This window comes from Melitaea cinxia, chromosome 30, assembly GCF_905220565.1.
Source record: "Melitaea cinxia chromosome 30, ilMelCinx1.1, whole genome shotgun sequence".
Classification (NCBI taxonomy): Eukaryota; Metazoa; Arthropoda; class Insecta; order Lepidoptera; family Nymphalidae; genus Melitaea; species Melitaea cinxia.
This window is the reverse complement of record NC_059423.1, coordinates 1330334-1357282: the sequence shown is the minus strand read 5'-3', so window position 1 is coordinate 1357282 and position 26949 is coordinate 1330334. Positions and strand designations below refer to the sequence as shown.

Genomic DNA, 26949 nt, shown 5'->3' with positions numbered 1-26949 from the left:
TTGGGGGGGGGGGTTGGATATCGGTGGTAGAATCGTGATGTTGCAGGTTTCCAAGCCTTTGGAATTAAAAACCTCATAAACATCATAAAATATGAACAAATGCAGGGCAAATTCTCAAACCGATTTAAGAGAGGCTGTGAAATCAATTAAAATGTCGTCTGCATTTGTGCGTTTTTATGACGTTTTATGAGATTTTTTTCCATACGGATAGGCTGTGACCGCTTAACATGGCGAAATTTGGTTTACCTTTGTCTCTGGAGATTGATAAGAATGTCAATCTCCTGTCTCAAAACGACCAAAGGGTTTGATATAATGTAGATAGAATTACAATGTACAGTAAATACCTTCTAACTTTAATTATTTATGAATACTTTAATATTTAATTAAAATTCTAAAACGTAGACTATTTTAAAATCAACTTAACTCACCGTATTAAATTAAGTTCTAATGTAATTTAATAGATAATCTAAAAGAACTTATAGTATTATCTTATGAACTATATATTTTGTATGTTTTATGTGATTTAGTTTCATTTACAGAACCAACTAAAAAAATAATTAAAATACAATGAATGAGAATACAAGAAATGTCTTATTTCCCGCCAATTTATGATATTAATACCAAAGAATACACTGCAATAACTAATTAGCGAAGGCTTAGCTAAACTAATTACGTTATATGGCAACATTATTATATTTTTAATTTGGCGTGCCCCGCAGTTTCGCTCACATTAATTAAAAAAAAATATATGTACTACAATATCATATAGCCTGTAGCCTAATGTCTCGATAAATGGGCTATCTAACATTGAAAGAATTTTTCAAATCGGACCAGTAGTTACTGTGATTAGCATGTTCAAGCAAACAAACAAACTCTTCAGCTTTATAATATCAGTATAGATTTTTTTTTCACATTCAAAAATTAAATGTGTTAACGACACAAAAATCTTTCAATTATCTTTTCAATAATACTCTTCTCATATATTGATTTTTAATTTTCTAATTCTCTTTCTAAAATTCTCTTTACAAAATTCAAACAGTCAGTATAAAAATTGCAAATACTAAATATTCTTTCTGACCTAGTTTTCCGCTCTATTTGAAAATTTCTGTGGCTGTTATAAAACAGAAATTTAAATTTATCCTCAGTAAAAATGGAATTTATAATAAAATATTTTCCTAAGGCTATCTTTTATTATTTTATTAACTTTTAATCAAAGTATATTATTTAAATACAAAAAAACACAAATTTTGTTATTAACACACACTATTTTTTTTTAGACAACACTTCACGCCGTCGTTGTCAGAAATCTGACACTTTTTCACAATGTTTAGTTATTATTACAAAACAACAGTGTTAGGACTTTAATATTATGAATTAATTAATAAATGTTATTAATAGTACAAAATGCAAAGTTTTTGGTTAATAAAATTCATCTTCCCGTTGTGTATTTCACTGTCATGGGGCCAAAAATTAAACGATGGAATTATTTTTCACTATAACAATACGTACGTATCTTGACGATTAAATTTATAATTGCAATTATTATTTAATTGGTTTTATTGATCTGTGGTATTTAGAATTTTACGCTGATATGCAATTATACAACATTCACATCATCGTCACAAAAATACAATTGTAAAAAAGATTTTAAAACTTGTTAGAAATTAAATCAGTATTGATTTATCGTATTTAGCAGATTGCGTATATAATACTGTCTTTCTTTGTGTATTTCACGACAAACTTTTTCCGAGTTTCTTATCGGATGACTAAATACTAACTTCTTTTTCGGCTTTCACTTATTATTGTGACTAAAGACCTTGATAATGTTTTAGGTAATTTGATTGCAAGCAATATTTTTGTCTGTAGACTTATTTCAAAGCTGATATGACTGACCTATAAGCTAGCTAAGTTAGCAAACATTAACTATACTGGCAATATGTGAAACATATTGGTCATTATCTGTTATACAAATTATATGTTATATAAAAAATGTGAATTAGTCTCAAAATAATCTGTATTATTATTAGGTTTATTGACATTTTTAGTTTTAATAAAATTAAAACAGCATTACTTAAATATTTTGGGACAAAACATACTTGAATTGTATTATTATTTGAATTAAAAATGTATAAATGGACTACGATAGAACAGGTTGAATGTTTAATGGTTTTTTGTTGCTATTATTTTGTGTTGTTGCTATAATAAGTGTATACAATGTGTATATTTATAATACATAAATAAATTTTGTAACTAAATTCAGGGCAGCATTGAAACACCCAACCCTGGAACAAATAGCAAGCTAACTCCCAGCTGCGCCTACAACCCATTAATTTCAACAGTATTATGTTGTAACAAAATTAAAAAGTTTTTTTTTTTAAATATAACTAGGTCGTCAAACACGTACGTCACACCTGATGGTTAGCGATTCCCATAGCATATAGACGTCTGCAACACCAGAAGCTTCGCAAGCGTGTTGCCGACCATATCCCTTCCAGGAACTCTGGTCACCTTATTCACTAACTGGAACACAACACTGCTTGAAAACAGTGTTATTTAGCTGTGTAAGGTCGAGGTACCTGGAGGTCGAGTATCCCAGTTGAGCTGCTCCATATTTTGAGCAGGACATTTCCTGCTGTGCCTTGCCTCAGTTAAAATCAAAAATTACTTCCCTCAAAAGCACTTCTGAATCGTCACTTTATAAATGAAAACTATATTTATTAGTTTTAATTGATCAGCTATAATTAAAGAGAAGCTGCCACTGGTTCGGAATGTAGATTCTGCAAACAAGAATCAGAAAGTAACTCCGCAGTCATCTTATTTACTATTTTGTTACAGATACAAATACAATGTACCATACATCGTGAATGTTAGTAAAGATACTGAGTTCATTATGGAGTTTGCTGGTGTAAGTACTGTTTTATAATAAAATAAATTAATAATAATATGCCTTTTAAATGTGCTGTGTGGCTACGGCACCAAAGAATATAGCCACCCCCTCTCTTCCCGTGAGTGTCGTAAGAGGCGACTAAGGGATAACAAGGTTCCAGTACCACCTTGGAACTTAAGAAGCTGACTGATGGCGGGATAACCATCTAACCGCTGGCTTTAAAACACACAGGCCGAAGACGGGCAGCAGCGTCTTAGGTGCGACAGAGCCAGCCCCGCTTGCCCAGCGTGGTGGCTATGGGCAATACACATGAGTTCACGCATTTTTGGCGCGAACTTGTGGAGGCCTATGTCCAGCAGTTGACTGCAATAGGCTGGAATGATGATGCCTTTTTAATATATTAAAATATCATATTATGTTAGTTTGTGTTAAATTTTTAAAAGTTTCATGGTCACTAATACTAGGATTTAGACACTCTAGAAATGTGTTGTCGGAGAAGAATGCTTGGGGTATTCTCGACTGAAATCCGAAAAAATGTTTCCATACTCCCAAGAACTCGGAATCAAGCAGTGTCTGTCCTCGCAAATACTTCAGACACATTTCGAAGCGAAGATGGCGACTCCATTTATCGCCTTGTTGTTCAACGCGCTCATGTGATGGACGGACCAGATCAAATATGCTATCTGGTCCATTTTATGTGCGTACCAGGAAGGTCGAAAATAGGTCGAGATGGGAATCGTAATGACCACGACCGTTCTGACAAGAACATATCGACCAAGAAGGAAGATACTAGGATTTATATGAAAAAACGGAATATTGAACCTGTTTGTTTATTAACAGACTTCTAAAAAAGTTAGGAGGTTATCATCGAGGTTGACCGATTTCGATGATTTTTGTTATAATCGAAAGCTAATGCTTGTCTTGTTCGATCGAATTCGATCGAAATCTGAAAAGAGTTATATCTAATTTTGTAGTGAGTAAGGTTCCCAGGAGCTCTGGTTACCTTACCCACTAAAAAATCAATAATAATAATAATATTAACACCATTAAAAGATACATACAAAAGTAGTACAATTAGAGGGAGATGTACAAAGGTGGTCTTATCGCTGAAAGAGCGATTTCTTCCAGACAACCTTTGGGTTATAGGACAGGGCAGAAAAGCGTTACGACTAAATATACGTATTTTTTCCAGGATATGGAAGGTTACGACACGCCGGCAAGAGTGACGGTGGCGAGTGATTTCGCGAACCGCACCTACCCTCTCTTCATAACTGCGAGACAGCAAAAAGGTAATTATACACTCAGGGCCTGCTTCACTGATTGTGGATGCTGAACGCTATTAGATGGGTATCGGTATCCATCAGGTTTTTTTTTGATATAGTACTCCATATATTTTTTTCCCATTGGATTCTACAAAGTTTGTGAGATATTTCTATTCTAAATTGAATGAAGTTTATGAGATACTAGCGACCCGCCCCGGCGTCGCACGGGTGCAATGCTGATACTAAATATACTACAGAATGTCTTTATTTATAGTTTGAAGCTAGCTTATAGCATGGTTATTAACATAATAACAATACCATTCAAATATGCGTCGTTAGATTACACGTTGTTACAGAATGCGTTGAAGAAATAAAGGTTCACTGCTCGTTCCCCGTAGGTAATAGCGTGATAATTTGTAGCCTATATGTTGACCCGACTTCTTAATAATATTCCTGCCAAATTTGAAGTAAATCCATGCGGTACTTTTTGAGTTTATTCCGGACATACATACAGACAAACAGACAAAAATTCTAAAAACTATATTTTTGGCTTTGGTGTCGACTGTAGATCACACCCCAAGTATTCTTTTAAAAATATATTCAACGTACAGTTTTGACTTTCCTACCATTTTATTATATGTATAGATTTCTATTCTAAATTATGGATCTAAAAGTTTTAGTTTATTAATTGAGAAGCAGGTCCTAATGGCCCATTCTACTTCCTGCGGTTAAGAACCGGTGGAACAGGCCCTCACATAAATACCAAGGGGGGAGCAGCGTGATAGATTAAACTCCGACCCCATTCCTTCAGGGAAAAAGAGGTCTTTGCCCAGCGGTGGGATGTTACAGGCTGAGAATGAACTAAACATATAAAAAAGTTTAATTTTGTTAATTGAAACCAACAGTTTTTTATTTATTAAGTTATTTATTGTGTTATTTATTTAGTTATGGTGTGTATAATATACTCCAGGTGTCTTCTCCTGGCAGCTGCCCATGTTGGTCCAGACGAAGGACACTCTAGAACAGTTCACCAATATATCAAGGACCCTGTGCCCGCACAATAACATCTTTTCAGAAGACCAGGATACTTGTGGTGAGTTCTGGTTATCGTACTTAGCTGTGTAAATAGGGACATCCATCTCAAATGCTAGGTCTGTAGGTCTTTAGGGCTGAAGATTTGATTCTCATCCCAATTCAGGTATAATATATGATTTTTTTTAATTTATCTTTTTGTATATCTACCTTACCTTAGAAACAGACAGAAAGATCCCGTTTGTAATTATACAAAAATTTCAAAATATTTTTTCTATATTTTTTTTTTGTTCCCTTCATCAATTTCAAATTTGAAAATTTAATACATATAAGCGACGTCACCCGTGGATAGTGTAGCTTCCCAACAGTGAAAGAATCTTTCCAAACGGTTCAGTAGTTTCGGAGCCTATTCCATGCAAACAAACAAACAATTAAATCTTACATCTGTATAATATTAGTATAGATAACGTCATCCCAAATTGTCTGAAACTCGGTTCAATAACCTTGTACAAGGACTTCATACATTTAGTGTCAAATTATATGATTATTGTAATAGGGGCAGCAAAAAATATAGCCACCCGCTTTCTTCCTGTGGGTGTCGTAAGAGGCGACTAAGGATAACACAGTTCCACTACTACCTTGGAACTTAAAAAGCCGACCGATGGCGAGATAACCATCCAACTGCTGGCTTTGAAATATACAGTCCGAAGACGGGCAGCAGCGTCTTCGGTGCGACATAGCCTGGCCTGCGGTCACCAACCCGCCTACCCAGCGTGGTGATTATGGGCAAATCAAATGAGTGCACGCCATTTTTGGCTCAAACTTATCGAGGCATATGTCCAGCAGTGGACTGCGATAGGCTGATGTTTGTGTGTGTCAAATTTCTTACCTTTAGTTACAAAATCTTAGATAAATTCTAGAAATATTTTATTTTAATAATTGTTATGTTTTTAATTTATATTTACTTAATATTTTTTGTGTTATATTGATTTATTATTGTTGATTTTGCTTATTAATATATTGTATATAGGTATACTATGATGCATTAAAGTTTTGTTATTGATTTCTAATGTTTACGCGAATTTCATTCATTATAATGAAACAGCTGTTTCGGATTTTATCGCGGCTTATTAAGGACTGAGTCTCAGACAGTCCTCCCGTGACCATGGTTGCTGTAAAGTATCCGAAACGTCGGGCATGGTATGGTATGATTAACACCGGCTGGTTTCCGCAACTCGACGACTTTGCGCCTATTTTGCGTGTGTGGGAGTGATTCGATTCACTCTTGCCACCCAAGCTCCTCCAGAAACTTTAGAAGCTTTTTTGGCTTCTTGAAGATCTCCGGAAGTGTCTTCAGGGTGCCAAGATGTTGTGCCCGGTAAGCCCCTACACCTGGACAGTAAAGAAGTACATGCGTAGCCGTTTCTTCTGTTCCCATGCAAGCTCTGCATAGGGGACTGTCAGAACGTCGGGCATGTAAAAAAAAAACCTAATAAACCGCGATAAAATCAGAAAAAGTTGTTTCATTATAATTATTACAAATACTTATTTCCCCGTAAAGTTTTACAATTAGTGATGTAAAGCTGTGTTAATATTTCACAGTTAAGACTCATGCAGTACTATTGGACGGTTTCATGCAGTTGGACGTAAGCAGAGTAGGTCGTATAGAAATGTAACTATAATATAATTAAAAAATAGACCAGAAGTGTTGTGTCTATAGTGCGTTCAACGAGCCGAGATACCAAATGTAAACGAACCAAATGCGAGGTCATTCAACTATGCAGGGTTCTGGAACCTTTTTTTACTTACACATATTTTTAAAATGTAAAATATATTTATATTTTAATAATTACTGAATTTTGATAATTAATTTAATATAATTATGTATATAAGATTTGATACTTCTTAAATAATAATTATCGAAATATAAAAATCACCCCGAGCGCTTCAGGACACGGAATGAAATAAAATAATTTAAATAAATTTTACAAAATCAAAGGGCCGTCGCGGTCCGATTGTTTTCAAGGCATGTTAAAATATCGTTCGACCTTGCAGAGAAACGTGTAGCAGATAGCAAACAAACAAGATAGAAAGAGATAGACTATATTTTGTTTGTTCCGTCGTCGCTACGAAAAAATGATGGGCTTTGTTTACATTTGGTATCTCTTCTCGTTGAACAGACTTTAGTCATATATATCTGTTGGCTGTGGTGCCAAATGCCAATGAGTCAAGTCCGAATCGTCTCATTACACATTTAATATTTTAGTCCGGTTTCATAATTTTGCTGACTATCCCCAATCTCTCCAGAAGCTCTGGTCACTCACCAGCAGGATAACAACACTACTTGAAAGGTAGATAGATAGAATACTCTTTACACAACAACAATCAACACAATAACATATTACAAATAAAAAAACAGTGTACAAAGTCGGTCTTATCGCTAGAGTAGCGATCTCTTCCAGACAACCTTTGAGCATATAGGACATAGCGTAGTGAAAGCGGTAGGGAAGTATACACAGAGAAGTGACAATTATTTAGCTGTGCATCTTCTTCTTATCCTTCTTCTTCTCCTTCTTCTCCTTCCCCTTCTCCTTCTCCTTCTTCTTCTCCTTCTCCTTCTTCTTCTCCTTCTCCTCCTTCTCCTTCTTCCTCTCCTTTTTCTTCACCTTCTTCTTTCTCTCCTTCTTCTCCTTTTTCGTCCCATTATCCTCCTTCTTCTTCTTCTTAACCTTCTTCTCCTTCTTCTTCTCCTTTTCTCCTCCTCCTTCTTCTTCTTCTTCTCCTTTTATTAGATTTAGCTGTGAAAGCAGTATTATTTAGCTGTAATCTTCTGTAAGGTCGTACTTCCCCTACCTCAGTGAATCTTACAAATAGGGGCAGAGTTATTTCTAACTAACGATCCGCCCCGGCTTCGCACGGGTGCAATACTGATACTAAATATACTCGTAAAATAAATATAATATATAATATTGTCTTGATACTACTTTATAAATAAATAAATAAACGCTACACACTCAACGCTCCCAGTAGGATTTTCTCCTGTGTCGGGGGTCTGGAAACACACACAATACACAAGCACAAACGCCCAGATCACGACAAACATCTATATGGCCAATACAAATATCTGTCGTGAGCGGGGATCGAACCCGCGACCGCCAACGCAACAGTCGGTACTGTGACCGCTGCGCCAACGCGTCATCTATAAGTATATATTCATTTAATTATGTTTATCGGCCTAAGTTACTTATATTGCGTGATTTTTGTAGTGTGAAGCTAGCTCATAGCATGGTTATTAACATAACAACAACATTCAAATATGCGTCGTTAGATTACACGTTGTTACAGAATGCGTTGAGGAAATAAAGGTTCACTTTTCGTTCCCCGTAGGTGATAGCGTGATAATATGTAGCCTATATGTTGACCCGACTTCTTAATAATATTCTTGCCAAATTTGAAGTAAATCCATGCAGTACTTTTTGAGTTTATCCCGGCCATACATACAGACAAACAGACAATAATTCTACAAACTATATTTTTGGCTTCGGTATCGATTGTAGATCACACCCCAAGTATTCTTTAAAAAAATATTCAATGTATAGTTTTGACTTTCCTACCATTTTATAATATGTATAGATAATGTGTATTGGCCTATAATTCTCAATCTAAAGTCGATTTTTTTTTTGAAAACATGCACAATTAAAATTAGTATAGAGGGTTTGTTGTTATCTGGGTGTTTGTGGTTGTCTTTTGTGTTTCGAACCACAGACACAGGATTCACACTCTAATGGGGGGTAGGGGGGGGGGGTATTACTTTTATTTATCTGTGTATTTTGAGACTGTTTACTTTCTAATACTTTTTAATTTTCTTTCTTTTCTGTTCACGCTTGCAATAGTTAAGGGAAACCGGATTAGGGTCTACTGTGGCCCTTTGATACGTAAATAAGTTTTTAATATTTATATTTTATTTTAAAAGAAAGTTTTCATTGCTTTTTTAGCTCTAATTTTTAATAGATTTTTGAAACAGATTTGCGCTAATTAATTTTTTGAATTTGTTAGTAATACTGCTACTGTACGGGTGTCTCTAGATACATACTTCGAGTCCCGTTTTTGCGTGTTTTTAAGCAAATGTCACGTGTTTACCTAGTGTACTCAAGGTTGCTTGCATTGCTTTGCATCTTACTTAGTGCAATTGAGTACGATTTAATTAAAATAAATCGCTTTCTTTATTTGATTGTATTCGTACGTAAGCAAATTATACAAAGTTGAATTTTAAATTATACTTTTGTAGTTGAAATTTTTTAAAAGTATGTAATTTTGTAAGGAGCGATTTTTAACTATAATATCACAAAAATTCTTATATCTATATTCTATTAAAAATTTCATGTGTTTGAATTAGTATTATCAAAAATGAAAAACGAGTGTGCTTTTAGACAACACGACTGAAGTAAAACTTCTGCACAATAGGCCTGCACTGTGTCTTAGATGTACGAAATGAAACTGGCTATGAGGGAAAGAGAGAAAGAAAATGTGTGCTCGCATCTATCTCTGTGCTCCGTTCGCCACACACTTTTCGTAACCCTCTCGTCACGCAATCACCAGCTTACTCTCCAAGTCAAGCGTGCGTAAAGAAACATCAAAAAGTAATTGCAATGCAACGAAACAATCATTGCTTACAAGGAAAGAGCACTACTTCAGAAAGTCACTTAGGAAAGCAGCTCCGTGCAGATGTAGGACTAATTTATACTTTTAGAGATTGGATTCCGTGTAGAATTGTCTTTAATATCCCACTGCTGGGCATAGGCGTCTTTCCCCATGTAGGAGAAGGATCGAGCTTAATCCGCCACGCTGCTCCAATGCGGATTGGTGGATATCCTATAATAGCATAGTCAATGTGTAAAAATCTTAAAACTTTTAAACTTAAAATTATCTTATATTATCAATCAATCTCACCAGCGGCGAACAAATAATGGATAGTATGACTTTGCACATAATCGGGAGCGTTGTAGCGGTCGAGTATATGAGCTGGATTCTATATATTTTTTTTATACCACTAGGTCGACAAACAAGCGTACGGCTTACCTGATGATAAGAGATTACCGTAGCTTATAGACGCCTGCAATACCAGAAGCATCGCAAGCGCGTTGCCGACCCTATACCCAATCCCCCCCGGAGCTCTGGTCACCTTACTCACCAACAGGAACACAATACTGCTTGAAAACAGTATTATTTAGCTGTGATCTTCTGTAAGATCGAGGTACTACCCCAGTCGGGCTGCTCCATATTTTGAGTAGGAAATTCCTGCTGTGCCCTACCTCAGTTCCCTATATATTTGTATACTAGCTGAACTGATGGACTTCGGTGATTTTTTTTCTAGTTTTGAAATAAAACATCGCTAATAATCGCCGGCCGATGGCGGGATAACCATCCAACTGCTGGCTCCAAATACACAGGCTGAAGACGCGCAGCAGCGTCTTTGGTGCGACAAAGCCAGCCCGTCTGCCCAGAGTAGTGACTATAGGCGACACACATGAGTTCAAGCCATTTTTGGCGCGAACTTGTGGAGGCCTGAGTCCAGCTGTGGTTTGCGGTAGGCTGAAGTGATTGAGCGATTGAATAAAATATCGCGGTCATTGATCTAAATAAAATATAGCCTATATTTTAAGTTGGACAAAATTACATACATGTGTAAAATTTCATTAAAATATTTAGTTTCGGAGATGGAAATGGTTATTCCGGACAAAATTCGAAAGAAATTTTCGTATCACTGTCAATTATTATCTACATTTAGATTTTGAATAAATTGTAAATCCCACTACGACATGTTTTTTTCCTCTGTTTTTTTGGGTCTATGTGTATTTCTCTTTGTTTTGTTCGTTTCGCTCAAGATATCGTGTCGTTTTATCTCCAATTATTTTGTAAGTAACCGGCTCCAGTATACTAAATTGCCTCATCACTGCATCGTATCACCCTGCCAGATATTAGTCATTGGGATTTAACAAATCAACCAATAAAAAATAGTTAAAACTGTATTTTAAATTAATGTTTTTTGTTTGACAACACTCAAAAAGTAGTTACAGAAAAAAAAAACCTAAAAAATATAAAGTGTTGTATTAAAATTGTCATTCGTATGGTTAAAAAGTTCGGTAAACCCAATTAAATAACCTTTTTTCTTACAATCTGTAGGGAAAAACTTATTAAATATAGTGAATTCATATTTTGCCATCACATAGCCCTAAACATAGTCGATCTGATTCTCTAATATCATTTTTTGGGTTCACATCAACGCTTAACCAAAAAAGAACTGCTTAATTTATTCTTACCAAAAACCTTTTATATAAGAAGAAAAATGTCCATTGTTACAGAAATAACAAATCTAAACACACCAATCGTCCACCTGACCTCATCATCACCGGACCCCATAAAAGTGACCATAGTGGTCGAAACCGTCCAGGATTTCTACATAAAAATGAATACAGTCACAAACCTCACGAGCACTCCTAGCCAACCCAAATACTATTTCTACCCATTCGACCAGGGCCCTAACGAAATCGTGGACTTAAACTCCCAAAGTATCAAAAAGAAGTTTATTTGCAATAAGGAGTTGGATGTCGAGGAGAGGATTACTCTTGATAGATATCTGCTGAGAAGTAATTTAAAAACCGATTATGGTTGGCTATCGAAACCCAAAAGCGTGATAGTCATGATTGAGTCAGACGACGATATTTGTGCTGTTGTCTCCATTCAGAATTTTTCGGTAAGTTCTTAATGAAATTCCTATAAAAGATAGAGCAGGAGATATCCTGCTCGAAGTCCGGAGCCAGACTGGGGATGTACCTCGACCTTACAGAAGATCACAGACAAATAACACCGCTCTCACGGACTGTTGTGTACCTGTGTGAGTGAGGACAGAGGGACCAAGTTGGTAAATAAAAAAAGAGTGTAGCTTAGACTACACGACTGAAGTAGAACTTCTTTAGTTTCATCTAACTTATATCTCCCTCTAAACTTCCGTTCGCCACTCCCGATCACACTTATCGTAACGCTCTCTTCACGCATTCACCAGCTTACTGCCCAAGTCAAGCGTGCGCAGAGAAATTTGACTTCATAATTTGTCTTGTGTGTTCCGAGTGTTTTATTCTGTCGCCTGACACAGAATTTACATTAATCCAGGGGCTGTTGACTGTTGGGGCGGTTGTAATTATATTGTTTTTATATTTCATTTATTTTTCCAGTGTCCAGTATTCGACAACGAGCGAGATATTTTGTACGATGGCTACTACTTGACAATGACAAGACGAGGTGGCATAACCTTGACGGTGAGTCTCACAGACAAAATGTCTATTCGTGACATGCAATGCGAAGAAATAAAAATTCATTTTTAATTTTACAGCAAGATACGTTTCCATTGGGCTTCTACATAGTGTTCATAGTGAAAACTTCAGACGAGGACTGTACCGGCGCGGTCGCGTCTAACCAAACACTACCGAAAATGGCTCAGTACTTCGGCTGGGAAGACAGTATTAGCGTTGACACCAACGACGGAAGGGTTAAGAGGTTTAGGTGAGTTATTAATTTATTTATTTTATGGAAAATGAAAAACAATGAAATAGGCTTTAAAAGTGAAGCTACCACCGAATCGACAAGAAACTCCGCAGTTGAAAATTGTGAATATTCAATCTTTTTAACCGACTTCCAAAAAAGGAGGAGGTTCTCAATTCGACTGTATTTTTTTTTTAATGTATGTTACATCAGAACTTTTGACCGTGTGGACCGATTTCGACAATTTTTTTTTAATCGAAAGGTGGTGTGTGCCAATTGGTCCCATTTAAATTTATTTGAGATCTAACAACTACTTTTCGAGTTATATCTAATAATGCGTTTTTACTTGACGCTTTTTTCGTCGACATATGTTGTATTATACCGCATAACTTTCTACTGGATGTACCGATTTTGATAATTCTTTTTTTGTTGGAAAGGAGATAACCCTTAGTTTAGTACCATGATAAGGAAACCAGGATCATCATCAGATGGGATCCCAGAGAAATCGAGGGAACTTCTTGAAAATCCGCAATAACTTTTTACTGGGTGTACCGATTGTAATAATTTTTAATTTAATCGAAAGCTGATGTTTGTCATGTGGTCACATATAAATTTTATTGAGATCTGATAACTACTTTTTGAGTAATCTTTGATAACGCGCAGTTACTTGACTATTTTTTCGTCGATCTACGTTGTATTACTCGTCGATGTAATTGAAGTCGGTTTTTTTTCGTTTGCGAGCAAACACAATTATTGACTTCAATCATATATATATACTAGCGACCCGCTCCGGTTTCGCACGGGTATAAAATATAATTATAGCCTATGTCATTCACTGAAAAAATGATTAAAATCGATCCAGTAGTTTTGATTTATTCATTACTGCCCGTGACCCGCGCGCGTTAATTTATAGTAAAAGCCGGCCGGAACCGCTGCAAACGCTACGTACCGCGATTTTTAAATCTGTAATATCTTCGAAAATATTCATTTAAATCATTTGCTGTAAAGGGCCATATAGATCTAAGTTAAATAAAAAATATATTTAAGGTATTTAATTGGATAAGGATTAATGCTGTATTGGTTAAAATCGCTTCGAAAATTAGCCATTATTTGTCGTAAAAAGTAAATGATAAAAAAATGTTATTGTGGGATATCCATAAGAGATAGGTATATACCATCGCGGAGTTTTCTGTAGACCTTTTCAATGTGTACAATACTTAGTACATTATTTTGATAAATCTCGTAGGGTTCAGCCTGCGTTTGCAATTTAAGCGAAAAAAAAAATAATTATTTACGACATAACATTAGAAAACTCAAAAATAACAGTATTTCTCCACTATTTAATGGATGTTATTATACATATAAACCTTCCTCTTGAATCAATCTATCTATTAAAAAGAACCGCATCAAAATCCGTTGCGTAGTTTTAAAGATTTAAACGTACATACATGTGCAGGAACAGAGAAAGCGACTTTGTTTTATACTATGTAGTGATATGTATTGATTAAAAAACAAAAATCTGATTTTTCTACACCCAAGTACTCGCTAGCACTCGTTGCCAAAGAAAGCGCTACTGAAAAGCTCCAATCAAACACAATCCCAATAACTGCTATCAATATTTTCTCTATTGACAGGGATTGTCTGTAAAAGACTTTTTTTTTTCTTTTTGCTCTGAGGTATCCGAAACGTCATAAAACCCGAAAAAGTTGTTTAATTATAATGAGTGAAATTCGCGTAAACATTAGAAAACAATAATGTATGTAATTGACTTTAAAGTGTTATAATTTCTGTCCAGCTTCAAGATAATCCAAACAATATCGTACCAAGAGTATTTCATAGCGGCGGGGGCAGCGCTTGGATTCTTTTTATCTTTTTACGTGGCCTTCGTAATTGCTGTACTCTGCCAGAGGCCGAGATGCGTCAGAAATAGTAATGAGGGTAAGTAATCTTCGTACATCATCATCATTCCAGTCTAATGAAATGATGTGTGTTGCCCATAGTCACCACGCTGGGCAGGCGGGTTGGTGACCGCAGGGCTGGCTTTGTCGCACCGAAGACGCTGCTGCCCGTCTTGAAGGCTGGTCGCCTGTGTTTTTCAAAGCCAGCGGTTAGATGGTTATCCCGACATCGGTCGGCTTCTTAAGTTCCAAGGTGGTAGTGGAACCTTGTTATCCCTTAGTCGTCTCTTACGACACCCATGGGAAGAGAGGGCGTGGCTATATTCTTTGATGCCGTAACCACACAGCACAATCTTCGTACATGTAAGAATAATTGAATTAGGTACAATTTTTGCGGAGTCTCGCTTAAATCTGTCCACCTGATAAAGTTACCCTAATATTACAAAATGTGAATTTGAGCTACGTTACGGCAGAAATATTTGATGATAAGTATTTCTCTTTTTTGTAAACTTTATACAAGGAGACTGAAGCTTTTATGTCAATTTTGTTGATGGTAATACACCAATGGATGTGTCAGTCTAAATCTGCCTGAAGTGATTTCACACGCTTCTGGGTGTTTATTATTTTACAAATCTTTAGGTCGTCTGCTAGGCATTGAATTGCAAAAGCACAGCAACGGACTGTTTTTAATATGATCTGCGACGTCATTAATAAAAACCAGAAACGAAATAAGCCCTAAATGAGAACCCTGTGGAACTCCCGATGTAGAAAAATAAGCAAACGACGTATAAACCAAAATGGAAATCGGTCTATAGTTTTTGAATTTGCTTTTGTCACCTTTTCTTGTAAATGGGAACTACATTGGCATGTTTCCATTCGCTTGGAATGGAGGCCGTGGCAGTGATTTTAAAGGAAGTGTTTAATGTTATAAGTTATATTATGTTTGACTAGACCGTTGGCGTAGTTTGTACTGATCCTACCTTCTGCTCTGGGGGTTATGGGTTCGATTCCTACACCGATTCTGGGTGTAATATATATATATGTAAGGGAAAGGTGTACGAGATGATTCACTTAAGGAAGAATGCTTGTATTTTAAATGATATTCTACTTATTGCAGATATAAATACGTTTTATCCATAGTAAATTTATTTATCTAATTGTTGCAATACTCAATATATATATATATTTTTTGATGTTTTATTATTATAAACACCATTTTTTAAAACGTTATGAAAGGATCATGTTGTACACCCCTGTGTCCAAGATGATCTCTGCGGTAGGGGCAAGATGATCCCAGGATCATGTTGCCCCTCTCTCTCTCTCTCAATTTGAGATTATCATAGGTTATGGTATCATAGGTTATAGTAATTATTTAAATAAAGTCATAATCATGGTTTACTATCTTTAATCAAGTCAGTCAGTCTCCATTATAATTAAAGAAGGAAATAATCATCACATTGTATGAGATCTGTTGTTAAGTAAAGGTTTAACAAAATTATATAATCTTCTAAAGTAGGTAAATAACTTATCTTCTAAAACAGCTAATCTAGTAAAGCTAATCTCACTACTCAAAATCAAATATAATAAAATAAAAAAAAAAAAAATTCTTCGTTATTTTTAAATAAATGTAAATGATACTCAAAAAAAATATGTTATAGTTCTAAGTGCCTCTTTCCTGGCGTTATTTTACACCAATCACATATGAATTCATCAAAATCATCGCTATCTATCCCTGCACAAGCTTTATGGCCCCATCTTTGGCATACACAACATTTTATCCATCCCTCGCCCCCTATCATCTTTGGAAAAATTTTCCGTGCAGATGACTCTGATATAATATTCTTCCTTTTATTTGACATCCCCTTGCCTACACCTTTCCCTTTCTGTTTCTTTTTTGGATACTTTTTCTTTACATTTTGCTGTGTTTTATTGGTTCTATTTTCTTTATCAGTCTTTTTGTTTCTTTCTTCCTCTAAATAATTTTTGTATGGCGTGCTAGTTAAAATTGATGTGTCCATTCGTTTTCTCTTAAGATGGCTTCTTTTACCTACAACTTTGGGCAAAGGATGAATCTGAGCTGGTGTAACATTAAAAGGTTCACATTGGCTATCTTCCAAAATAGATGGCGATACACTTGAGTTGCGTGCGTAGCTCGTAGATGGCAATGGCGACAAAGGACTCCGAAATGACAAATTACCATCATTTATGGGAGTTGGTGACGGGGTTTTATTCTGCAAATTTGGAAAGACGTGTGAAGTGAAGGTTTCTGGTACTGGTGAAGGATCCATTGTTGGTAGTTGTTGTGTGTTTGAAACCTTTGGAAGCGTTTCTACTACACTTGAGTCTTCATTAAATTCCATTTTGGTCGTTGCTGCAGCGATAAAGTCAACTTCGGTGAACACATCCGGATTGAAAGGGAATATTCCAGTTTTGGCAAAACCTTTGATAGCATTTAATGGTACTGTTGCTTTTAAATAAGCCTCTCCAAAAATCTTTGCAATCTGAAATACAGTTACTGGCCTGCCAGGATTGTTGTTCATCCATTTTTCGAGTGACTGATTGTGGTAAATACTTAAGGGATACATCAAACTGACGTCTAACGGCTGCAGTTTGTGTGTGCAGTGTGGAGGCAAGCACAGAATAGTGACGTGGTTTTCTCGAGCTTTCAATATTAATTCCAAATTTTTTGTGTGTGAAAGGTGGCCATCTAAAATTAAAAGGACTGGGTCCTCCGCAGAAGGTTTCGTATAGCTTAAAAAATGGTCAAACCATTTGGTAAAAACTTCCAAATTCATCCATCCAGATGAATTACATGCCCATGCAGAGCCTGGTGGTGCGCCATCTATTAGTTCCATCTTCATACGAACCCTTCGAAAGATAAACATAGGTGGTACAAAAGCTCCAGAAGCAGACATACAAATTACAGCTGTTGCAGTCTCCCCTCTTTCAGCTGAAGTAACTCGTGCTACCTGTTTACGTCCAGTTCCTGCAAACACCTTTGTATTTTTGGTAGGCACCGTAGATATGCTAGTCTCGTCAACATTATAGATACGGTGACACGGATGGTTTTTTGTCTCTTGAATACATCGTAATGTGAAATAAAACTTATCTACCACTGGTTTATTAAAGGCCCGTGCTCTAGCAGTAGAAGTGGATTCAGGTGCACGAAGGGCTATATCTGGATGCCGCTGACGGAATCCTCTCAGCCAATCATATCCTGCTTTTTCTCTGTTGAAAGGGTTGGTGAAATTATTTTTTACTGCAAGTTGATACGCCAAAGATAAAACATCTTGTCGTGTTAATCCGTACATCCTCGTCTCCATATCTTTAATATGCTTCACGAGCTCATTTTCCTGTTCTGCCGTAAAGACTGTTTTTTTCCCCCCTAAATATTTTATTCCATCGATAGCTACTTTATTTTTGCCTTTAGCCCGCCTTTTAAGCGACATAACAGGAACTCCGAATTGTTTACTTGCTGTTCTAAATGCCATGCCATTTTTTACAGCATCCAGTGCTTTGATCATGGAGTCTTCCGACCACGACCCGCGATTAGTTTTTCTTTTATAATTACGAGGCATAATCTAAAACAAGATTAAATTATATTTTATTATTTGAAATCTTCTACTATCTAGGTAATAATGCAGGCACTAGGCAGTTCCTATTAATTAAGACATATTTATTAGGAAAAAAATACATAATAACGTAAATGGTTAAAAAAAATATGTTAAAGGGTTGTACAAGATGATCCACCCGGATCGTCTTGTACACCGGTAACATAATCATCTTACCCCAACATAACCTTTTTTATTCAATGATCGATAACATAACCTATTTGGTTTCAACTGTTTCCATGATGTTAAAAATCAAAATAGAGTAATAATCAAAGCTAACTATACATCGGCCACGGCAATAAAGTACGTTAGAACACATTAAACATAATCTTAAAGTCAACCTTACCTTAGATCAAAGACACGTAATTTTTGTTTTCATCCTCAAAAAATTATACTGTCACTAAAGACGCCATTACGATTGACTGAGGCGGGGGAATATCGGGGTCTACATTTTACAAATAAACACAAATAGGTGGCACTAGTAGATACGTTGCAATATAAAAGGATCATCTTTCCCCCAACGGATCATCTCGTACACTTTTCCCCTAATTAAAACTGCGTGAATTCCATCTGGACTGGCCCCTTAGCTAGAATGTTATTGATTCTAACAGGACAGCTTGCTTCGTGATGAAATCTTTGCTGAGCGAGGTCTGATTTAATGAGTACAAAATACCTAACTTTTTATTTTTGCGCTCAGTTATCTGATATCAGTTACGTATAAAATGTATTTACAGAGCAGTTAATAGCCCCCAGCGTGCCTCACGATGAAAACACAACCGCTGTCCGACGGCGTCGCGTGCTCAACGATGCCAGCAGTTCCACTCACACAGTCACCGACCATGGGGGTGAAGTATTTTGGAGTTAAACTTTTTTACTTACGCTCGACTTGGGGAGTAAACTGGTAAATGCGTTACGAGAGCGTTACGAAATGTGTGACCGGGTGGAGTGAACGAAAGTTTAGAGGTAGATATATGTTAGTAAATATAAAGAGAGTGTTACGTGTTGAGTGTTACGCAAAGGTGGACTTATCTCTAGAAGAGATCTCTTCCAGTCAACCAATGGTCATGAGAGAGAGTGTCATATAGCGGGGGACACAGTGCAAAGTATTACTCTTGGAGCTGAAGAAGTTTCACTTCAGTAGCGTGGTCAAAAGCACTCGTTTTATTTTTATTTATTTTTTTGTTATTCCTAAATGTAGTAATTTGTTTAAAACAGATGGCAGTTCCTTATCAGATACTGAGTCGGATTTGTCGACTATCGACAGCGCTAGACTCTGCGTCGCTAACTTGTCGAGGTGAGTTGTTACTTTACTAAATTGCATTTTTTTTTAATTTTTATTTTATGCAACTAGGTCGGCAAACAAGCGTACGGCTCACCTGATGGTAAGCGATTACCGTAGCTTATAGACGCCTGCAACACCAGAAGCATCGCAAGCGCGTCGCCGACTCTATCCGCTATTCCCCAGGATATCTAGTCGCCTCATTCACCACAGGAACAGAACTCTGCTTGAAAACAGTATTATTTAGCTGTGATCTTCTGTAAGATCGAGGTACTTTCCCAGTCGGGCTGCTCCATATTTTGAACAGCAATTTCCTGTTGTGCCCCACCCCAGTTAAATTTTATCTCAATTAACACTCACTAACTTTGTGTCGCGCAAACACATGCACATACACCCGCATGCACTCACGCATAAACATTCTTACTCACACATACACTCACACTTTGTTTTATTCTACTTTTTTTTTTTTTTTTGAACATTGGTTAATAAATTGGAAATCAACTGTGTAAATGATAAATACATTATAAATTTTATCTGTTAGATATGTCTTCCATTAAATTTGTCTTCCATTATATTAACAGGTGAAACAAGCCCTAATTATAAAGACCATCTATACAAATATAGACAGACTATTTAATTTTAACAGGTGTCGCCCCCGGGTTTTGTCCGCTCGCTCCAAGATGTATCTCTGGAATGTTCTAACGGTAGCGGTTTTCTACACTTTACCGGTAATACAACTGGTTGTTACATATCAAAGGGTGAGATTTGATTTTTTTCTTGTAAAAATATTTTTTGGTCCTTCGAGCCGGATCTCGATATTATTTTGATTTGTTTGTGTTATACATATTATATCTTATAATGGAGTGTTTTTCGGGAGAATTTCAATAATTGTAATACGAAAATAAACGTGTATTTTTATATTTATAAAAAAAAAAATTTTTTACACAACTAGATCGGCAAACCAGCCGTACCGTACCTTATAGACGTCTGCAACACCGAAATCATCGAAAGCGCGTTGCCGCCGTTTTGAATTAAAGCCTTAACATTTCATTTTCCAAAATACGAGTATTATTGTGATATTACTGCTCGACCTCTAATGTACTAATGGTAGACTATAAGGCAACATGTTAAATTACACATCGTTCGCATGCCAGTTGCTCAACCAGTCGGGCAACCAGGACCTGTGCTACTTCAACTTCCTATGCGCCCACCCACTGCTGGCGCTGTCCGACTTCAACCACGTGTACTCCAACCTGGGCTACGTGTTGCTGGGCGCGCTGTTCGTGGCGCAGGTGTGGCGCCGACAGCGAGCTCACGAGAGAAAGACCCAGAGACAGGTGAGTGACTCCGATGAGTTTGGAGTGTGGCGAGTGTGTGTCTCTGATTAGACAGGCTTTTCCAGATATGGAGCAGGGTATATTCTGCTGTGTCCTATTTCAATAAAAAGCCTTTAAAGTCTCCTGGTGTGTGGTTACGGCAGTAAATAATATAACCACCTTCTCTCTTCCCGTGGGTGTCGTAAGAGCCGACTAAGGGACAACACAGTTCCACTACCACCTTGAAACTTAAAAAAGCCGACCGATGACGGGATAACCATCCAACTGCGGGCTTTGAAATACAGAGGCCGAAGACGGGTAGCAGCGTTTTCGGTGCGACAAAGCCAGCCCCGTGGTCACCAACCCGCCTGCCCAGCATGGTGGCTATGGGCAAAACACATTTCACGCCATTTTTGGCGCGAACTTGTGGAGGCCTATCTCCAGTAGTGGACTGCGATAGGCTGAAGTGTTTGTGTTATGTGTGTGAGTGTGTAGTCTTCTTGAGTATAGTAATTTTTTTTATTTGATCTGATACCAAGCGTCGAAAATTCTAATATCCCTTCTGTTATAGAGGGAGCTGGGTATCCCCCAACATTTCGGTCTTCTGTACGCGATGGGCATCGCGCTGGTCAGTGAGGGTCTACTCTCCGCCGCTTACCACGTCTGCCCCAACAGTATGAACTTCCAATTCGGTAAGGTCACCTTGGAAACTGTACACAGTAGCTTATTTTATATAGCCCAGGGCACAAATAAACGTACAGCCAACCTGATGGTAAGCGTATACCGTAGCCTATGAACGCTTGGAATTCCAAAAATATTACAAGTTAAGAGCGTTGCCTTCGATCTTCCCCAGGAGCTCTGAATGATCTGGTGATGCTGACCCAGGAACACAACACTATTTGAGAGCAGTATTATTTGGCTGTTGATTTTTTAAACTCGAGGCACTTCTCCAGTTCGCTTCAGCCTTTGTAATATCCCACTACTGGGCATAAGCCTCTTTCCCCCACGTAGGAGAAGGATCAGAACTTAATCCACCACGCTGCCTCCAATGCGGGTTGGCAGATATATTCCCTACTATGGGTAACGATCGCTATCAGGTGTACATGATAACAACCGGGACCGACGGCTTAACGTGCTCTCCGAGGCACGGTGGGGAGACCCACAAGGACTGCACAAACACCCAGACCACGGCAAACACCTGTATGGCCAATACAAATGTTTGACATGAGCGGGGATCGAACCCGTAACCGCCAGCGCAACAGGTACAATCCATGGCTGTAACCGTTGCGCCAACGCGGCGTCGACTTCTCCAGTTGGACTGGTCCAAATTTTAGAGCAGGATATTTAACTTGATTTATTAAGATTTAGGCCGTGACGGTAAAAATTGAATTTAAGCAAGTTATCACGTCTCCAAAACTGGCGAAATCTTTTTCACAATTCATAGTAAAATACTCGATATACCCCCCCCCCCCCCCCAGACACGTCGTTCATGTACGTGACGTCAGTGCTGTGCATGGTGCGCCTGTACCAGGCCCGCCACGCCGACGTGAACGCGCGCGCGCACGCCACCTTCGGGGTGCTGGCGCTCATCATCTTCATCGGTGAGTTGGTCCTTCGAGCCGTATATTTACGAACGCGCTCGTATTTAATTATTACTAGTGAACCTGGCAGACGTTGTCCTGCCCGGATCATATATATATATATATATATATATATATATATATATATATATATATATATATTCCCTACTGTGCGTAATGATCGCTTATCAGGTGTGCATGATAACAACCGGGACCGTCAGCTTAAAGTGCTCTCCGAGGCACGGTGGGAACCCACAAAGACTAACAATTAGACCGGAAAGAGACAAAATCACTGACAATAAATATCTACTCAAACCGGGAATCGAACCCAGGACTCATATCATATAATCATCATCATATATATCATAAATTATCTTATTGTATATAAGATTATATCCAGGACTATGAAGGCTAGCAAATAAAATAAAACTTGTGTTGCTCTGATAACAAAGATAGGACAATTAAAGTATATCGTTCCCGCCTTCACAGTTCCTTGCAAATTTTTTTAATTTATATTTAATTTTTAAATTATAAAATTAAGATTATTGTTATTTAATTTGACATCTCTATTTCAAAAAAACCAAGGACTCAAAATTTAAATACTGTCTGTATTTTCTTTACATGTATAATAATAATAATAATAAAACACAATTACAAATATAAATATATAATAATATAAATATAATAAATCTCCAGGTCTGGTTGGGGTTCTAAACGCCAACTTCTACTTTTGGGTCGCGTTCACCGCACTGCACCTCGTGACCTGCCTGGTGATGACCTTCCAGATATACTACCTCGGCAGGTTCAGACTCGGTGAGTGATAGTCATACTAAAATTCTGTCTTATCTCGACAATATTCGTAGATGATGTCGAAATATCGAACTGGGTAAATATCCCGTTTTAAATATATACATATAATGTATGTATATCGTGTAGTTTGTAGACGAAAGTTTTAACGTTATTTTACTGTGTGGAGACAGTTTGGCAAATAACAAGTTAACTGGGGTAGGGCACAGCAGGAATTTCCTGCTCAAAATCTGGAGCAGCCCGACTGGGGAAGTACCTCGACCTTACAGAAGATCACAGCTAAATAATACTGTTTTCAAGCAGTATTGTGTTCCTGTTGGTGAGTAAGGTGACCAGAGCTCCTGGGGGATTGGGGATTGGGTCGGTAACGCGCTTGCGATGCTTCTGGTGTCGCAGGTGTCTATCAATCATCAATCAATCATTACAGCCTATACAGTCCACTGCTGGACGTAGGCCTCCACAAGTTTACGCCAAAAATAACGTGAACTCATGTGTTTTGCCCATAGTCACCGCGCTGGGCAGGCGGGTTGGTGACCGCAGTACTGGCTTTGTCGCACCGAAGACTCTGCTGCCCGTCTTCGGCCTGTGTATTTCAAAGCCAGCAGTTGGATGGTTATCCCGCCATCGGTCGGCATCTTAAGTTCCAAGGTGGTTGTGGAACCTTGTTATCCCTTAGTCGCCTCTTACGACACCCACGGGAAGAGAGGGGGTGGCTAAATTCTTTAGTGCCGTAGCCACACAGCAGCAGGTGTCTATAAGCTACGGTAATTTCTTACCACCAGGTGAGCCGTGTGCTTGTTTGCCGACCGAGTGATCTACAAAAAAAATCTGATTTAATAAAAGATATGGGAAATATATTACAGATACAAAAAAAAAAATGTAAATTCATATTAATTACTTTACCTTATTCATATGCATTGACAGATGAACAGAATAATTACATATACACATTGAATTCATATTTGTATAACCTGACCTTTTTTATTTTAATTGTAATTTAAATTGAATTTTACTATTGATTGGATTTTGTTTATGATTTTAATTAATTAATTTAATTTAATCTAACATAATTTAAGAAAAAACGTAACTAACAAAAAGTATGTAGTGATGTCTGCAATGAATGATTATTATTATCTTAAACCCAACCGACCCGCCTGCCCAGCGTGGTGACTAGCAACACGCATGAGTTCACGCTATTGTTGGCGCGAACTTGTGGAGGTCTACGAGCAGTGGACTGACAGGCCGAAGTGGTGATGGTGATTATTATGAAAATTCTTTGACGGTTCGCAGGAAAGTGGACATAAGGTGCCAATCGAACCACTAATTGCAAATTCATGCGACGTTCAATCCTTTATTGGACCATCATCAGGCATCTAAAATACATACGAACATTGAAGATAGTTGTACAACTAATTAATCCATACAACAATAAACCAAAAAAAAACAAACCATTAGTACCTTTACATGTAGCAGTCAATAGACATCTCTTCATTAAAGTTCGTTCTTGACAGATGGACACAACGATAAATAATGAACTATTATGAAATTTTAAAGTAAAAAGACGATTCGAAAGGGCCCTGGCAGCCTGTTTGAACAGAGTAAGTGAGTGAGTGAGTGAGTAAGTGAGTGATTGTTCCCGCAGATGGAGGAGTCCCCGCTCGGGCGCTCCGGGCGCTGTGTTCCCGGCCCCTGGCTGCCGTGACCCCGGCTCGAGCTGGTCGTGGAGTCCTGCTGCTGCTGGCCAACCTGGCCAACTGGGCTGTCGCCGGATACGGGTGCTTCTTGCATTTTTTTTAATTTCTGTTCGGTTTAACCCCCCCCCCCCCTCCAGAATCTTTATTTTCTCATAAGACATACAATTTCAGTATATAGTCACTTAAAATGAGAAACATTAAAAAGAATTATGAAACGGTATAGTAATGTTCGGTGCGCGTGTCTATATGTTTTGGTGTGTATGTATGTGTCTGTTTGTCTGTTTATAAATGTGTGTGTGTATGTATGTGTGTGTTGGTGCGTGCGGTCGTCTGTTGGTGCATGCGTGCGTATGTAGCGTGTATTTGTGTGTGTTTTTTATGTATGCGTGTTGGCCCTAGCGGCCTGGACAGCGACACCGGGTACAGTGGCCGGGTAGCACCCGGACATGAAAGAAAAGGGGAAGCTTATAGGTGGGTTCGGGATGTGCGTACGTCCTAAGTGTCTCTTGGCGAGATCGTACCACAGCTTAGGAGCGGGCGCCGTGGCCTAACCGCCGTCACCAGAAGCATCTCTGTGCTATCGATTCTACCCTCGACCCTGTCCACCAGCTCTGGTCACTCACCTCACTCACCTCAGGAGCACGACACCGCTTGAGAACAATATTACTTAGCTGTGATCTTCTGTAAGGTCGAGATGCTACCCCAGTCGAGTTACTTTAGATTTTGAGCAGGATATTTCCTGTTATGCCCGACCTCAGTTAAAGCTTTACACTATCCGAGCACATCAACTTTTAGAAGCCTCGAGAACATTTAATTTTTAATAAGGGTTTTAAAAAAAAGTATGTGTGCAATTGACACACGACAGAAGTGAAACTTCTACAACGATTTTGATTAAACTTCATCCAATTTGCAACTACGAGACATGCACAAGCTGCTTTAATCAATTTCAGTTATAAATAAAAGACCCATATCTGACAGGCTATCCCAGCACAGTCGTGACTTCGCGTCCCACTTACTTCTGGTGCTGATGAGCAACCTGTTCCTCTACACGCTGTTCTACATCGCCATGAAACTCCTGCACCGGGAGACCATCGCCTGGTACAGCTGGATCTTCATAATCCTCACATACGGGGTCTGGTTCAGTTCCAGCTATTTTTACCTGGACCTCAGCACCAATTGGGCGGTAAGTGGTTGTATTATAATTTTTATAATTCAGCGTAAATATGCTCCAAAAGCAAATTTAATGTTAACTTAAATATTATTCTCAATATCTTTGTATTATGGCTCATAATGAGACACTGGATTAATGCGCCATTGTCAGTTTATCAGTAACCCTCATTACTCCAGTGGGATCAAAACATCAATTTGGTTCATTAAAGTAATCTGGTTCATATTGCCAGTTTGGCTCATAACATTATTATCTCTCACAATGACATTATGACTCAAAGTAACATTTTGGTTCATAAATGTATTCTGGTTCATATTGCCAATTCGGCTCATATTGCTAACACATCCCACTTATCCAAAAGTTCTTCCCCAGCTAACGCCAGCCCAGTCGAGACAGAACAACCGAGTATGCTCCCTACTACAGCTCTACGACTCACACGACGCGTGGCATTTTATGTCAGCGACGGCCATGTTCTTCTCGTTCAACATGTATCTCACCATCGATGACAACCTCAGTAATGTACCGAGGACTGATATTATGGTGTTTTAATGGGGTTTATTTGGCTATAGGATTGATAGGGATGGATAAATTCGTAAGTGAATGAAAATATGGTAGGTTATAGGAACGATGGTGCTCAAAAGTGAATGCGACTTTAAATTATTAAGTTGAAGTCTAAATGTGTTGTATATTCTCCTATGGGTATGCTTTGTTAGTTTTGATCCTGTTTCAAAATAACTGTAGTTCAAATTTTTTTTATAGTGTTTATTTTGAACTGTGCTCGTCAAAACGTTTTTTGGAAGTTGAAGATTGGGATTTTTTTTGATAAGAAAAGCTTAAAAAAATTTCATTGTGTGTTAAGCTAAAAGCAGAAGCAAG

The 26949-nt window shown here is 37.8% G+C and overlaps 1 protein-coding gene across 1 annotated transcript in view; it reads left to right on the top strand.

The window, feature by feature from the left end:
- LOC123668062 (SID1 transmembrane family member 1) overlaps window positions 1-26709 on the top strand; it is a 53344-nt gene extending 26635 nt beyond the window's left edge. Inside the window, exons 12-27 of the mRNA XM_045601856.1 lie at window positions 4080-4176; window positions 5120-5242; window positions 11544-11935; window positions 12414-12497; window positions 12572-12741; window positions 14516-14658; window positions 18964-19074; window positions 19445-19523; window positions 20155-20266; window positions 20663-20845; window positions 21396-21516; window positions 22303-22425; window positions 23101-23217; window positions 24854-24986; window positions 25884-26088; window positions 26446-26709. Coding sequence (XP_045457812.1) covers window positions 4080-4176; window positions 5120-5242; window positions 11544-11935; window positions 12414-12497; window positions 12572-12741; window positions 14516-14658; window positions 18964-19074; window positions 19445-19523; window positions 20155-20266; window positions 20663-20845; window positions 21396-21516; window positions 22303-22425; window positions 23101-23217; window positions 24854-24986; window positions 25884-26088; window positions 26446-26622 — 2370 coding nt within the window. The 3' untranslated portion in view covers window positions 26623-26709. The remainder of the gene's footprint in view (window positions 1-4079; window positions 4177-5119; window positions 5243-11543; window positions 11936-12413; window positions 12498-12571; window positions 12742-14515; window positions 14659-18963; window positions 19075-19444; window positions 19524-20154; window positions 20267-20662; window positions 20846-21395; window positions 21517-22302; window positions 22426-23100; window positions 23218-24853; window positions 24987-25883; window positions 26089-26445) is intronic.
- The last annotated feature ends 240 nt before the right edge of the window (window positions 26710-26949 follow it).